Source organism: Saimiri boliviensis, chromosome 4 (assembly GCF_048565385.1).
Source record: "Saimiri boliviensis isolate mSaiBol1 chromosome 4, mSaiBol1.pri, whole genome shotgun sequence".
NCBI lineage: Eukaryota > Metazoa > Chordata > Mammalia > Primates > Cebidae > Saimiri > Saimiri boliviensis.
The window spans coordinates 131642480-131656150 of record NC_133452.1 but is presented as its reverse complement, the minus strand read 5'-3'; the positions used below and the strand labels follow the sequence as shown (position 1 = coordinate 131656150).

At 51.1% G+C, this 13671-nt stretch overlaps 2 protein-coding genes across 3 annotated transcripts; one reads left to right on the top strand and one right to left on the bottom strand.

Moving 5' to 3' along the window:
* Positions 1 to 5370: 5370 nt before the first annotated feature.
* Positions 5371 to 9311, top strand: LY6G6F (lymphocyte antigen 6 family member G6F). Of its 2 annotated transcripts, none has more exons than XM_074398243.1 (6): positions 5371 to 5456; positions 5955 to 6284; positions 6368 to 6631; positions 8451 to 8564; positions 8733 to 8799; positions 8951 to 9311. In XM_074398243.1, exons 1-6 carry the CDS (start codon positions 5402 to 5404, stop codon positions 8973 to 8975), a joined length of 855 nt encoding a protein of 284 aa, XP_074254344.1. In that variant the 5' UTR covers positions 5371 to 5401; the 3' UTR covers positions 8976 to 9311. The 2 variants fall into 2 exon arrangements, with proteins under 2 accessions (XP_074254344.1, XP_074254343.1); XM_074398242.1 differs by having other exon boundaries at positions 8391 to 8564; positions 8951 to 9308.
* Positions 9312 to 11321: 2010 nt separating this feature from the next.
* Positions 11322 to 12810, bottom strand: LOC101037051 (lymphocyte antigen 6G6e-like). The gene is made up of 2 exons (XM_074397083.1): positions 12474 to 12810; positions 11322 to 11783 (listed from the first exon to the last, which is right to left on the bottom strand). Exons 1-2 carry the CDS (start codon positions 12598 to 12600, stop codon positions 11338 to 11340), a joined length of 573 nt encoding a protein of 190 aa, XP_074253184.1. The 5' UTR covers positions 12601 to 12810; the 3' UTR covers positions 11322 to 11337.
* Positions 12811 to 13671: the final 861 nt, after the last annotated feature.

Sequence of the window (13671 nt, the reverse complement as noted above, 5' to 3'; positions counted from 1 at the left end):
TATATCTAGTACAAGAAATGCAAGATTTTATGAAGAAAACTATAAAAAATTGTTGAAAGGTAAACTGGCCCGGCGCGGTGGCTCATGCCTGTAATCCCAGCACTTTGGAAGGCCGAAGTGGGTGGATCATTTGAGGCCATTAGTTCGAGACCAGCCTGGCCAACAAGATAAAACCATGTTTTTGTATTTTTATTTACTAAAAGTACAAAAATGAGCCGGGCGTGGGTGGCGCGCGCCTGTAATCGCAGCTACTCGGGGGCGGGGGGGGGGGGGGGCGAGGCACGAGAATCTCTTGAACCCGGGAGGCGGAGGTTGCAGTGAGCCAATATCGTGCTACTGCACTCCAGCCTTGGAGACAGAGCAAAACTCCGTCTCTAAATAAATAAATAAATAAATGTAAACAAACAAACAAAGATGAAGGAAGAAGAAGAAGAGGAAATAAATAAATGTAAAGTGGCCCAGCACGGTGTCTCACGCCTGTAATTCCAACTTTCGGTGGCGGAAGGAGGATCGCTTGCGTCCAGGAGTTCCAGCCCAGGCAACATAGTGAGACCTGATCTCTACACAAAATACTAACGGGGTGGGGGTGGGGGGGTGGAAGACCCCGCGGGGTGTGGTGGTGTGCACCTGCAGTCCCAGCTCCTCGGGAGGCCGAGGTGGGTTGCTTGAGCCGAAGAGATGAGATAGCGCCACGCACTCCAACCTGGATGACAGAGCCAGACCCTGTCTCAAAATAATAACAGAAAAAGTAAAAAAAGCTGGGCGCGGTGGCTCAAGCCTGTAATCCCAGCACTTTGGGAGGCCGAGGCGGGTGGATCACAAGGTTAGGAGACTGAGACCATCCTGGCCAACATGGTGAAACCCCGCCTCTACTAAAAATACAAAAAATCACCTGGGCATGGTGGCACGTGCCTGTAGTCCCAGCTACTCAGGAGGCTGAGGCAGGAGAATTGCCTGAACCCAGGAGGCGGAGGTTGCGGTGAGCCGAGATCGCGCCATTGCACTCCAGCCTGGGTAACAAGAGCGAAACTCCGTCTCAAAAAAAAAAAAAAAAAAAAAAAAGAAAAGAAAAGAAAAGAAAAAGTAAAAGTAAAAAAAAGAAAAGTATCTTGTCTGATCTTGGAAGCTAAGCAGGGTCAGGCCTGGTTAGTGCTTGGATGGGAGACCGCACGGTAATACTGGGTGCTGTAGGCTTTAGGGAAAAAAAAAAAAAAAAAAAGAAAGAAAGAAGTAAACGAAAAGATTTTCAATAAATGGAAAGCTACACCATAGTCCTAAATATGACAATTCAGCATTGGCAGGGCGCGGTACAGTGGCTCATGCCTGTAATAACAGCATTTTGGGAGGCCAAGGCAGGTGGATCACCTGAGGTCAGGAGTTTGAGACCAGCCTGACCAACATGGAGAAACGCTGTCCCTACTAAAAATACAAAAATTAGCCGGGCGTGGTAGCTTATGCCTGTAATCCCAGCTACTTGGGAGTCTGAGGCAGAATTGCTTGAAGGCTGGATTGGAGGTTGTGGTGAGCTGAGATGGTACCATTGCACTCCAGCCTGGTCAACAAGAGTGAAACTCTGCCCCCCCCCCAAAAAAAGGATGGTAAGATACGTGGAATACTTGTAAAAAGAAAATAAGTGAATCACTACTCTTATGCGTGAACTGAATCTCAAAACCGTGATGCTGGGTGAAAATAGAAAGTCACAGAAGAATGCATACCATTATATTAGATTCAAAAACACATAAAATTTAATGATAAAGCAAGAGCAAGTGGAGGAGAAAGAGAAAATTCAGAATAGTGGTTACATAGCATAGATCTCTGACTGAAATGGAGTATTCTTCTCTCTCTCTCTCTCTCCCTCTCTCTCTCTCTCTCTCTCTCTCTCTCTCTCTCTCTCTCTCTCTCTCTCTCGACAGGGTCTAGCTCTTTCTCGGACTGAGCACAGTGGCATAATCATGGCTCACTGCCCTGATCCTCCACCTGTTGGGCTCAAGCATCCTCCCGCCTCAGCTTCCCAAGTAGCTGGGACTACAGTCTGGTGCCACCACACTTAGCTAATTTTATGAGGTCTCATCATGTTGCCCCGGCTGGTCTCGAACTCCTGGGCTCAAGTGATCCTCCTGCTTTGGCTTCACAGAGTGCTGGGATTACAGGTATGAACCACTGTGCCTGTCCTGGTCCTGGAATATTCTATTTCTTTCTGTTTTTTTTTTTTTTTCTTTTTCTTTTTTTTTTTTCTTGAGGCGGAGGAGTTTCGCTCTTGTTACCCAGGCTGGAGTGCAATGGCGCGATCTCGGCTCACCGCAACCTCCGCCTCCTGGGTTCAGGCAATTCTCCTGCCTCAGCCTCCTGAGTAGGTGGGATTACAGGCACGCGCCACCATGCCCAGCTAATTTTTTGTATTTTTAGTAGAGACATGATTTCACCTTGTTGACCAGGATGGTCTCGATCTCTTAACCTCGTGATCCACCCGCCTCGGCCTCCTAAAGTGCTGGGATTACAGGCTTGAGCCACTGCGCCTGGCCTCTTTCTGGTTTTAACTTTATTTTTTTTAAGACAGAGTCTTGCCGGGCACAGTGGCTCAAACCTGTAATCCCAGCACTTTGGGAGGCCGAGGCGGGTGGATCACAAGGTCGAGAGATCGAGACCATCCTGGTCAACATGGTGAAACCCCGTCTCTACTAAAAATACAAAAAATTAGCTGGGCATGGTGGCACGTGCCTGTAATCCCAGCTACTAAGGAGGCTGAGGCAGGAGAATTGCTTGAACCCAGGAGGCGGAGGTTGCGGTGAGCCGAGATCGCGCCATTGCACTCCAGCCTGGGTAACAAGAGCGAAACTCCGTCTCAAAAAAAAAAAAAAAAAGAAAAAGAAAGAAAGACAGAGTCTCAGCCGGGCGTGGTGGCTCATGTCTGTAATCCCAGCACTTTGGGAGGCTGAGGCGGGTGGATCACGAGGTCAAAAGCTCGAGACCAGCCTGGCCAATATGGTGAAACCCCGTTTCTACTAAAAACACAAAAATTAGCCGGATGTTAGGTGTTATGGTGTCCACCTGTAGACCCAGCTACTCAGGAGGCTGAGGCAGAAGAACCACTTGAACCCAGGAGGTGGAGGTTGCACTGAGCTGAGACTGAGCCACTACCAACCAGCCTTTTTGAGACAGAGCAAGACGCCGTCTCAAAAAAAAAAAAAAAAAAAAAAAAAAAAAAAAAAAAAGGCCGGGCGCGGTGGGGCCGGGCGCGGTGGCTCAAGCCTGTAATCCCAGCACTTTGGGAGGCTGAGGCGGATGGATCACGAGGTCAAGAGATCGAGACCATCCTGGTCAACATGGTGAAACCCCGTCTCTACTAAAAATACAAAAAATTAGCTGGGCATGGTGGCACGTGCCTGTAATCCCAGCTACTCAGGAGGCTTAGGCAGGAGAATTGCCTGAACCTGAGAGGGGGTTGCGGTGAGCGGATATCGCACCATTGCACTCTAGCCTGGGTAACAAGAGCGAAACTCCGTCTCAAAAAAAAAAAAAAAAAAAAAGATAAAGTCTCCTTCTGTGGCCCAGGTTGGAGTGCAGTGGGGCATGATCTCAGCGGACTGCAATCCCAGCCTCCCAGGTTGAAACGATTCTCCTGCCTCAGCTTCTCCAGTAGCTGGGCTTGCAGGCACCCACCAATGCACTCAGCTAATTTTGTGTGTGTGTATTTTTAGTGAAGATGGGGTTTCACCGTGTTGGCCAGGCTGGTCCTCTAACTCCTGACCTCAAATGATCCACCTGCCTTGGCCTCCCAAAGTGCTGGGATCACAGGTGTGAGTCACCTCGCCTGGCCAGTCACTGCACCTGACTTATATCTGACTTTTTTATATTTTTTTTTTTTGAGACGGAGTCTCACTCTTCTTTTACTCTCACTATGTTGTGAGATTCAACCTTTTTTTTAAAAAAAATAAAGACGAGGCTTCATCATGTTGGTGAGACTGGTCTTGAACTCCCGACCTCAGGTGATCCGCCCGCCTTGGCCTCCAAAGTGCTTGGATTACAGGCGTAAGCCACCATGCCCGGCCGAGATTCAACCTCGTTGCAAGTCACTGGGTTTGTTCATTCTCATTGCTGATCAGTGTTCCACTATGTTAATATACCACAGTTTATCCATTATATAGCTGTACTTCGTATAGTTTTTGGTATGTATGAAATATTTTGTCAAAATAATTTTTAAAATAAATAAATTACATGTTAAAACTATAATAACTGCATGATGATCTGCCTTAGAGTTTTTGCTAGCTGAGTGTGGTAGTTTACACCTGTAATCCCAGCACCTTAGGAGGCTGAGGTGGGGGGATCATGGGGTCAGGAGTTTGAGACCAGCCTGTCCAATATGGTGAAACCAACACTTTTTCTACTAAAAAATACAAAAATTATATGGGCATGGTGGTGCATGCCTATATTCCCAGCTACTTGGGAGGCTGAGGCAGGAGGATTGCTTGAACCCAGGCGGCAGAGGTTGCAGTGAGCCAAGATCGTGCAACTGCATTCCAGCCTGAGAGAGACTTCGTCTCAAAAAAAAAAAAAAAAGTTTTTGCCATTCAGAAAGATGAATCAGTTCATGTTAGCCTTCTCCATGAGTAATAATGCACTCCTCAGGAGTTCAGGAGAGGTCTACCGTATGCCAGACAACCACAGGGAAAGTCATTCCAAATTATTTATAGGACATTGACTGGATACAGTCTTGTGCTGGGTTCTATGGAGGACCAACATGAAAACTCAGTTTCTTCACTCATGGCTGACATTTCTTTTCTTCGTCTTCTTTTTTTTTTTGAGAGAAAGTCTTGCTCTGTCACCCAGCCTGGAGTGCAGTAGCATGATCTTGGCTCACTGCAGCCTCCACCTCCTGGGTTCAAGCAATTCTGGTGCCTCTCAGCCTCCTGAGTAGCTGGGATTACAGGCACATGTCACCACACAAGTCTAATTTTTGTATTTTTTGTAGAGACAGGGTTTTGCCATGTTAGTCAGGCTGGTCTCGAACCTGACCTGAAGTGATCCGCCCAACTCATGGCTGACATTTCTTATGAGTGAAAGAGACCTCAGAATGTACTTCTAGACTGACAGGAGCCAAACAGGCAGGACCACTTCCCTGCATGGAAAGTTGTTACTTGAGCCTTTTAGCTGATATGGAATCAGAAGAGCAGAAAGGTCATCTTCAGAGTGTCCTGGACCGGGTCCTTTTCCCTCCAGGACAGAAAGGTGATGGTCACTTTTTCTCTAGCAGACATGCAGCTGGGCTTTATCTCCCCAGCATTCCCATCCCCTCCAGAGGCCCATGTCAGCCCAGACCCGCGAGTGTGGACCTTTATCTGGACTCTGCTTCCTCTCTGGAGATACCAGGTCTTGGAGCAAGAGAACTTGGCAGGCTCTCCCCATGGCGGTCCTATTCCTCCTCCTGCTCCTATGTGAAACTTCCCAGGCTGCTGCAGGTAAGGGGCAAAAGGTAGGGAATTCCTTAGCTATTTGCAAGGTGGGGAAGGACTGCTGCTCTTTCTCCTAGGAGCCTGGAGAAGGCATCTGACTTGAAGATAGAATTACTCCAACTGACCTCCTCCTGCCTCTGACACTAGGGAAGATCCAGAGGCAAGGAGGGTCCAGGTTATGCAGTTTCCTTTATAAAATATGTAGAATGAGTAAATGCTTCCAGAAAAGTAGAAATGAATAGAAGAGATATGGGCATTTGCTAAGTCTTCCAGCCTTTTCCCTCTTGCCCTCAGACTCCCTTACTGGCCGGCGGGGAGGGGAGGAAAGCCCTTAACCTCTTCTCCCCACCTGTCTTATTTTTGTAGCTGTCACTTGAGAAATGTGGTCACCAGCCGGGTCCATGCTGGGGGACCCCAGAAGGGGAAGAAGCCAGGGTTGAAGATCAAATGAGGGGTTGTTGATCTGATGGAGGTCTCTGGCCTCATACAACCCTCTTCCCACAGACAACATCCAGGCCATCTATGTGGCCTCGGGGGAGGCAATGGAGCTGCCATGTCCCTCACCACCCACTGTACATGGGGATGGACATCTGTCTTGGTTCCGCAACCCTGGAGCAGGCTCCTTAACCACCCTGGTAGCCCAAGTCCAACTGGGCAGGCCAGCCCCAGACCCTGGAAAACTAGGAAGGGAATCCAGGCTCAAACTGCTGGGGAACTATTCTTTGTGGCTGGAGAGCTCCAAGGAGGAAGACGCTGGGCGGTACTGGTGTGCTGTGCTGGGTCAGCACCACAACTATCAGAACTGGAGGGTGTACGACGTCTTGGTGCTCAAAGGTGAGTGGGGGCATGCAGACCAGGGGCCACTGTGGGCTAGGAAGTCCAGGCGAAGAACTGAGGGGTCCTTCTCTCCCGCACAGGATCCCAGTTATCTGCAAAGGCTGCAGACGGATCCCCCTGCAATGTCCTTGTGTGCTCTGTGGTCCCTACCAGACGCATGGACTCTGTGACCTGGATGGAAGGGAAGGGTCCCGTGAGGGGCCGTGTTCAGTCCTTCTGGGGCAACGAGGCTGCCCTGCTCTTGGTGTGTCCTGGGGAGGGGCTTCCTGAGTCCAGGAGCCGAAGATCAAGAATCATCCGCTGCCTCGTGACTCACAACAAAGGAGTCAGCTTTAGCCTGGGAGGTAAACTGAGGCAGGAGATGGAAAGGGAAGTTCTTCCACCTCAGCCTCCCAAGTAGTTGGGATTACAGGTGCCTGCCACCATGACTGGCTAATTTTTTGGGTTTTTTTGTTTTGTTTTTTTTTGTTTTTGAGATGGAATTTCGCTCTTGTTACCCAGGCTGGAGTGCAATGGCACGATCTTGGCTCACCGCAACCTCCGTCTCCTGGGTTCAGGCAATTCTCCTGCCTCAGCCTCCTGAGTAGCTGGGATTACAGGCACGCACCACCATGCCCAGCTAGTTTTGTTTGTATTTTTAGTAGAGACGGGGTTTCACCGTGTTGACCAGGATGGTCTAGATCTCTTGACCTTGTGATCCACCCGCCTCGGCCTCCCAAAGTGCTGGGATTACAGGCTTGAGCCACCACCCCCGGCCTAATTTTTTGTATTTTTAGTAGAGATGAGGTTTCACCATTTTGACCAGGCTGGTCTTGAACTCCTGACCTCCAGTGATCTGCCCGCCTTGGTCTCCCAAAGTGCTGGGATTACAGGCGTGAACCACCACACCTGGCCCTAATTTTTAAATTTTTTGTAGAGACAGGGTCTCATTATGTTGCCCAGTCTGGTTTCAAACTGCTAGCCTCAAATGATTCTCCTGCCTTGACCTTCCAAAGTGTTGGGGTTACAGGCATAAGCTACCACACCTGGCTATTTTTTCTTGAGAGGGTGAATTACTATGAAGGGTGTGAGGGGAAAGTGTAGTTATGGCTGGTGGTCTGCTCTGTATTTGGCTGCCCATGTGTGAGCAGGGGGCATTCCATTCTCTTTTTTTTTTTTTAGTTGACAGGATGGGATCCCATTCTCTATTTTTTATTTTATTTTATTATTAGGCTGGGTTCTGTGGCTCATATCTGTAATCCCAGGACTTTTGGAGGCCAAGGTGGCTGGATCACCTGAGGTCAGGAGTTCAAGACCAGCCTGACCAACATGGAGAAATCCTGTCTCTACTAAAAATAAAAAATTAGCTGGGCGTGGTGGTGCATACCTGTAATCCCAGCTACTCGGGAGGCTGAGGCAGGAGGATCTCTTGAACCCAGGAGTTGGAGGTTGCAGTGAGCTGAGATCATCCCACGCACTCCAGCATGGGCAACAAGAGTGAAATTCCATCTCAATAAAAATTAAATTAAAATTAAAAAATTGTATTTTTAGTAGAGACAGGGCTGGAGTGCAATGGTGTGATCTCGGTTCACTGCAACCTCTGCCACCTCCCAGGTTCAAGCTGTTCTCCTGCCTCAGCCTCCCAAGTAGCTGGGATTACAAGCATGTGCCACCACGCCCAGCTGATTTTGTATTTTTAGTAGAGACGGGGTTTCTCCATGTTGGTCAGGCTGGTCTCAAACTCCTGACCTCAGGTGATCCTCCAGCCTCGGCCTCCCAAAGTGCTGGGATTATAGGTGTGAGCCACCACCCCCAATTTTTATATTTTTAGTAGAGACAGGGTTTCATCATATGTTGACCAGGCTGGTCTTGAACTCCTAACCTCAAATGATCCGCCTACCTTTGCCTCCTAAAGGCATGAGCCACCACGCCCGACTGCCATTCTCTATTTGTTAGCCCTGGGGTGAGGGTGAGAGGCCTGGAAAGGGGCAGAGTAGTGTGGAGGATACTGCAGGCAGGGAAACTTACAAAGTTCTGTTGGAGGAACCCACCAGACTACAGAGGGAAAGCCTGTTTTTGGGGAACAGGGACAGGCCCCCTCACTGCCTCCCTCCCATCCCTCAGGTCTGGCCCTTACTACAGCCTCCATGGATGCCTCTCCTGCCCTCTGTGCCCCTTCCACAGGCTGGGACATGCCTTGGATTCTGATGCTACTGCTCACAATGGGCCAGGGAATCATCATCTTGGCCCTCAGCATCGTGCTCTGGAGGCAGAGGGTCCATGGGGCTCCAGGCAGAGGTGAGTCCCTCCCTCCCTGAGGGAAGAAGAGAGCATGTGGGTATGAGGCAAAGGCCTAGGCTTGTACCCTGCCTCTGTACCCCTCCTCCTCTGGGGGTGGGCAAGGAACACGGCTCTAAGTCGTCTGCTGACTTCTCTTCTGCACCCCCGATGGCTCCTTCTCCCCAGGTGCCTCGATTCCTCAGTTCAAACCTGAAATCCAGGTCTATGAGAACATCCATTTGGCCCGTCTTGGGTGAGGAACAACTGGGGGCCAGAGGCGTAAATCCCAGAGGGGACTGGGGATGGAAGAGGAAACCCTGGGATGGGGTGGGGATGGAGCCCTCCTTCCTGGGGACGTGGAGAGTAGAGGTATCTTTAATCTGTCTCTCTGGAAAACCTCACAGCCCACCTGCCCACAAGACCGGGTGATCTTGGTGACATCTGCTGGGAAGTGTGACCTGCTGTCTCACTGGCCATCTGGCACCTGCAGGATTCCCTGACAACCTCGGCAAGTGGGGGCAGGACTTAGAGTTCGACTTCACAGTCCAGCTGGCCTCCAGCAGCCACCAAGCTGTCTATGGGGAAGGGTGGGGACTGAAGGAAAGGAGGAACAGTATTCTGTGATGTCACCTACAAAAAGGTTTGGTCTCCTGTCTTGTAGCAGCCAGTGGATGGGTGGCCCTGAGCTCGTAGTACTGTGGGGTTGCGGGGAGCCTGAGGTTGCTGGTGGAGGCGAGGAGGATGGTTGTGGGCGGGGAGGAGACAGCAATCTGGAGACTTGAGCAGTGGTGGGGCATCAGTTGCAGGGGAGCTGAAGGACAAATGGGAAAAATGGGGACAGAGGGAAAGAGACTCAAGTCAGAGAAAGTGGAAAGAGATGGACAGAGAGAGGAAAATAGAACCACAAAGTGGGGGGATGGAGGGGCAGAGAAAATGGAAAGAAGGCCGGGCGCGGTGGCTCAAGTCTGTAATCCCAGCACTTTGGGAGGCCGAGGCGGGTGGATCACGAGGTCCAGAGATCGAGACCATCCTGGTCAACATGGTGAAACCCCGTCTCTACTAAAAATACAAAAAATCAGCTGGGCATGGTGGCGCGTGCCTGTAATCCCAGCTACTCAGGAGGCTGAAGCAGGAGAATTGCCTGAACCCAGGAGGCGGAGGTTGCGGTGAGCCGAGATTGCGCCATTGCACTCCAGCCTGGGTAACAAGAGCGAAACTCCGTCTCAAAAAAAAAAAAAAAAAAAAGCCAGGCGCTGTGGCTCAAGCCTGTAATCCCAGCACTTTGGGAGGCCGAGGCGGGCGGATCACAAGGTCAAGAGATCGAGACCATCCTGGTCAACATGGTGAAACCCCGTCTCTACTAAAATACAAAAAAAAAAAATTAGCTGGGCATGGTGGCGCGTGCCTGTAATCCCAGCTACTCAGGAGGCTGAGGCAGGAGAATTGCCTGAACCCAGGAGGCGGAGGTTGCGGTGAGCCGAGATCGCGCCATTGCACTCCAGCCTGGGTAACAAGAGCGAAACTCCGTCTCAAAAAAAAAAAAAAGGAAAGAAAACTCAACTCATCTCTAAATTAAGCCAGACCCCCACTACCTCATGTCTCATCCTCACAAAGAAGAGAAGGAAGAAGCCCCTTCAGTCAACCCGACTTCCTCACATGCAAGGGGAGGAAACTGAGTCAGGACAGGGATGCCTGTGCTCGGCTCCCAACCCGGGGTCGCCTCCTTATCCTTCCTTATCCTAGGCACACACTCTTCCCTGCGGCACTCCACCGGGGCATTCAGAGCATGTGAGCAGCTATTACCACCCTGGCACTTCCTCCCTGCTGCCCTGGGGTCACACCCTATCTCCTGGGGCAGAAGGAGTGTCTCCCGGGGCTGGCAGGCCCAGGGGGGTGTATAATTCATTGCGCCAGGGCCATGCTGGGATGTCTGTGGCAAGTCTGGGCTGGTGAAGCAAGGGAGGGTATTGATGTTCCCAACATGGCCATTCTGAAGTCTCAGGCAGAAATGAGCTGGGCTCCCAGCCACACCCTCATGAGCAGCTCCACCAGGTGCCCTTTTGTGTCTCTGCTCAAGCTTGGGCGTAAATGGAGAAAAGCTTTCTGAGAAGTCTCGACTAAAGCCTTCATGATGCAGGGGCTTAAACTAAGCCACTGGCAGGAAAGAGGACGCGAATGACACAGATGGAAGACAAGGGGAGTGCCGTGGTCCAGGCTCCAGCTCCAGCCCAACCCACCAAGCAGCTGTAGTTTGCTCTTAGAGCACACACACAAAGACACACACGCACGCACACGTGCGTGCGCGCGCGCACACACACACACACACACACACTGCAGTATCTGCAGTATTACTGGACTCCTAGATAGATCTTTTGTTAAAGGTACTCTTCATAGCTCCCCAAGCCCTCTGTCCTGAGTTCCCGACCCACGACATTAGTCTTTCCTAGCAAGACTCTCCTCCTCACCGTACCTGATGCCCCTTTGACCCCCTTGCCTGAGACCCACAGTGTCATCAACATGCCTGCCTTGCCAGTGACCTGGGCTGATGGGGCATCAGCAATGGGCATCTAGAAAAGATAAAAGACACAGAATAGGTGTTCTTTATGAGGCTGGACTCTGGCCAGGTCCCTCCCCAGGCCCTGTGAGGAGTCTGTGAAGCTGCTGGGCTGAGAGATCTGAGGTCTCAGTACAAAATGAGGTTCTCGGGCATGTCAAAGTGTCTGTGCAGGTGTTTCCAGGGCCGAGGTGATGTAGGAGGAATCCCGGGTTGGGGGCTGCAGATCCACCAAGGCTAGTGGAGGAGGGGTCCTCTCCCGGTGAAGCTGGCCACGAGGAGGGGCAGGGAGGTGAGGAGGCTGGGGAGCTGCCGTGGGGAAGCGGCCCCGTTACACAGGTCCTGCTCGCAGCAGTGGTGCCTCAGGGTGTAGGAGTGCAACCAGTAAGTGGCATGGCCCAGCAGAGGGCACTGGGCCTTTGGGAGGCAGCCTTTCAGCTGGATGATCTCACTCTGGTCTGTGGGACGAAGGAGGCATACTGAGGTGGGGGCCACAGGAAAGGTGGGGTGGATGGAGGTAGGGAGCCGCCAGAAGGGCCACTGGACCAGAGTCCTACCTGAAGTGCCGATACTGATGCCGCAAGCGTCATCGTCTTGACACTCGGTGGGAACAGGGTAGCAGGGTTTGGCGAAGCCGCAGGTGTAACAGCGGAGCCTTCCCTGGGCAGGGGCCATGGTGAGACCTGTTGAGGCAGCAGAGATTAGGGAAGTGGGAGAGGCAAACCTTCCTTGTGGGGCAGGCAGAGGCCAGATCCAGGACAGGGACAGCAGAGAGAGGTGACACACTAGGTGGAGAGAGGGAAGCTGTGCAACAAGGGAGGAAAGCAGACAGAAGTAGAAACACAGACACCGAGAAGGGAGGGGAGACGATGCAGGAAAATAAACAGAGACAGAGGAAAGAGGGGTACATGGATTGAGACTCGCGAAGACATGATCAGAAGCCACGAGAATCAGAGACCAACACTGATGTTGAGTGACACAAAAAGCCAGACTTGGCAGCAGGGAGGTGGAGGGTGGAGGGAGTCTGGGCAGGGGTGCGCCAGAAACAGATAAGAAAATAGAAATTGACATTGACCAAGAGGCCCAGTATAGAAGCAAGAGGTAAAATAAGGGACAAGGGAGACGGGGCGGGTCAAAGATGGGAGCAAGGAGGCGACAGTTGTTTTCAAATGACTTTGAAAGGAAACTCTTTCCCACCTCATCAGGCTGGCCTTCCCAGTGGCTGGCCTCCCTGAAGTCCCCCACTCTCCCAGCTCTCTTCTTGGCCTCTTTCAGTACCCCTACCCCTCTCCTCCCCAGCCCTCAGGTTCCTCCACATGCCCTGTCCCCGCCCCCAGCCCCCTGACCCCTGAAGGTCCCCAGCCCACCCTTACCCAGTGTCCCACAGAGGAACAGGATGCAGAGGAAGATGCTGGAGGTGCCCATGGCCAGACCCAGGCTCAGGAATCTGGGAGAGGTGATCTGCACCCTGAGATCCCGGGATCTGCAGAGTTGGAGCATTTGAGCAAGACAGGGAGGAACCCATAAACAAACACAGGGAGTGAGTTTGGGGTGCGAAACCGTGACCAGATTCTCCAGCCTGACCCAGCAGGCAGCGGGGCCCCAGCCTGCCCCCGAAAGGAGTCTGCCCTTGCCTGGAGGGTCTCCTCTGCTCTCTCAGCGTGTTGTCTCTGTAACTTAGCTTCCTCTCCTGCTCCTGAGTTGTGTCTGTCGCCTTCCCTCCTACTCCTCTCCCTCCCTCCCCAGGTCTCAAGCTGCTCCCTGACTCTCTCAGCTTCTCTCCGTCTTTGTTTTCTCTGTCTTTCCCCCTCAATGCTTTCATGTCTCTGAAGGTCACCCTCTTAAACAGCCCTGGCCTGGATCTGTTTGAGTGTGAAATCAACAGTACCCCCACCCACCCACCCACACGCACACACAAAGCCCAGCTGTGTAAGGGCGGACCCCACCTAGCTTCAGATTCCTTTGATCCCCTCAAGCTTCAACATTCCTACCCCATAATTATCCCTGCCAGCTTTACTACCTTGGAGGAAAGAAATAATCATGGGTGGGGCTGGAGGGCCGGATATGCTTGCACTGGGGAGAAATCACTAGAAAGGAAGGTGTGGATAGGATTTGGGGTAGGGGGAGTGTGGGAGAGCCTAGAAGACTGGGGTCGAAGAGATTGGGAAGGAGGAAGGCCCCATCTGGGGAATCAGAGTCAGCATGCACCTGGAGGAGTAAGACTAGGAACAGGGAATGGGTACAGGGGAGACACAGGCACCCAGGAGACCAGCTCTTTTCAAAAACATTGATCTTGCTGGGTACATGCCCATGAGAAAGAAACTCAGTATATCAAACACACACACCAAAATAAAACGAAACAAAACAAAACATTGATCTCAGGACCTCTTTACACTTTTCAAAGTTACTTAAGACTCTGAAGAGATTTTCTTTATGAGGTTATATCGACATTTACTATATTAAAAATCACATAGTTTAAAGTAGGTATTTATTGATTTCTTTAAACAACAAAAATAATAAAATATTACATGTTAACAAAATATAGTTTTGTGAAAAATAACTATGATTTCT

What these genes read in the sequence shown, in the direction of transcription:
- LY6G6F (XM_074398242.1), top strand. Translation starts at nt 5,402, where the DNA reads ATGGCGGTCCTATTCCTCCTCCTGCTCCTATGTGAAACTTCCCAGGCT. An exon ending in CGACGTCTTGGTGCTCAAAG is followed by an intron (nt 6,285 to 6,367) that starts GTGAGTGGGGGC and finishes TCTCCCGCACAG; the next exon opens with GATCCCAGTTATCTGCAAAG. An exon ending in AGTCAGCTTTAGCCTGGGAG is followed by an intron (nt 6,632 to 8,390) that starts GTAAACTGAGGC and finishes CCCATCCCTCAG; the next exon opens with GTCTGGCCCTTACTACAGCC.
- LOC101037051 (XM_074397083.1), bottom strand. Translation starts at nt 12,600, where the DNA reads ATGCTCCAACTCTGCAGATCCCGGGATCTCAGGGTGCAGATCACCTCT. An exon ending in GTTCCTCTGTGGGACACTGG is followed by an intron (nt 11,784 to 12,473) that starts GTAAGGGTGGGC and finishes CTGCCTCAACAG; the next exon opens with GTCTCACCATGGCCCCTGCC.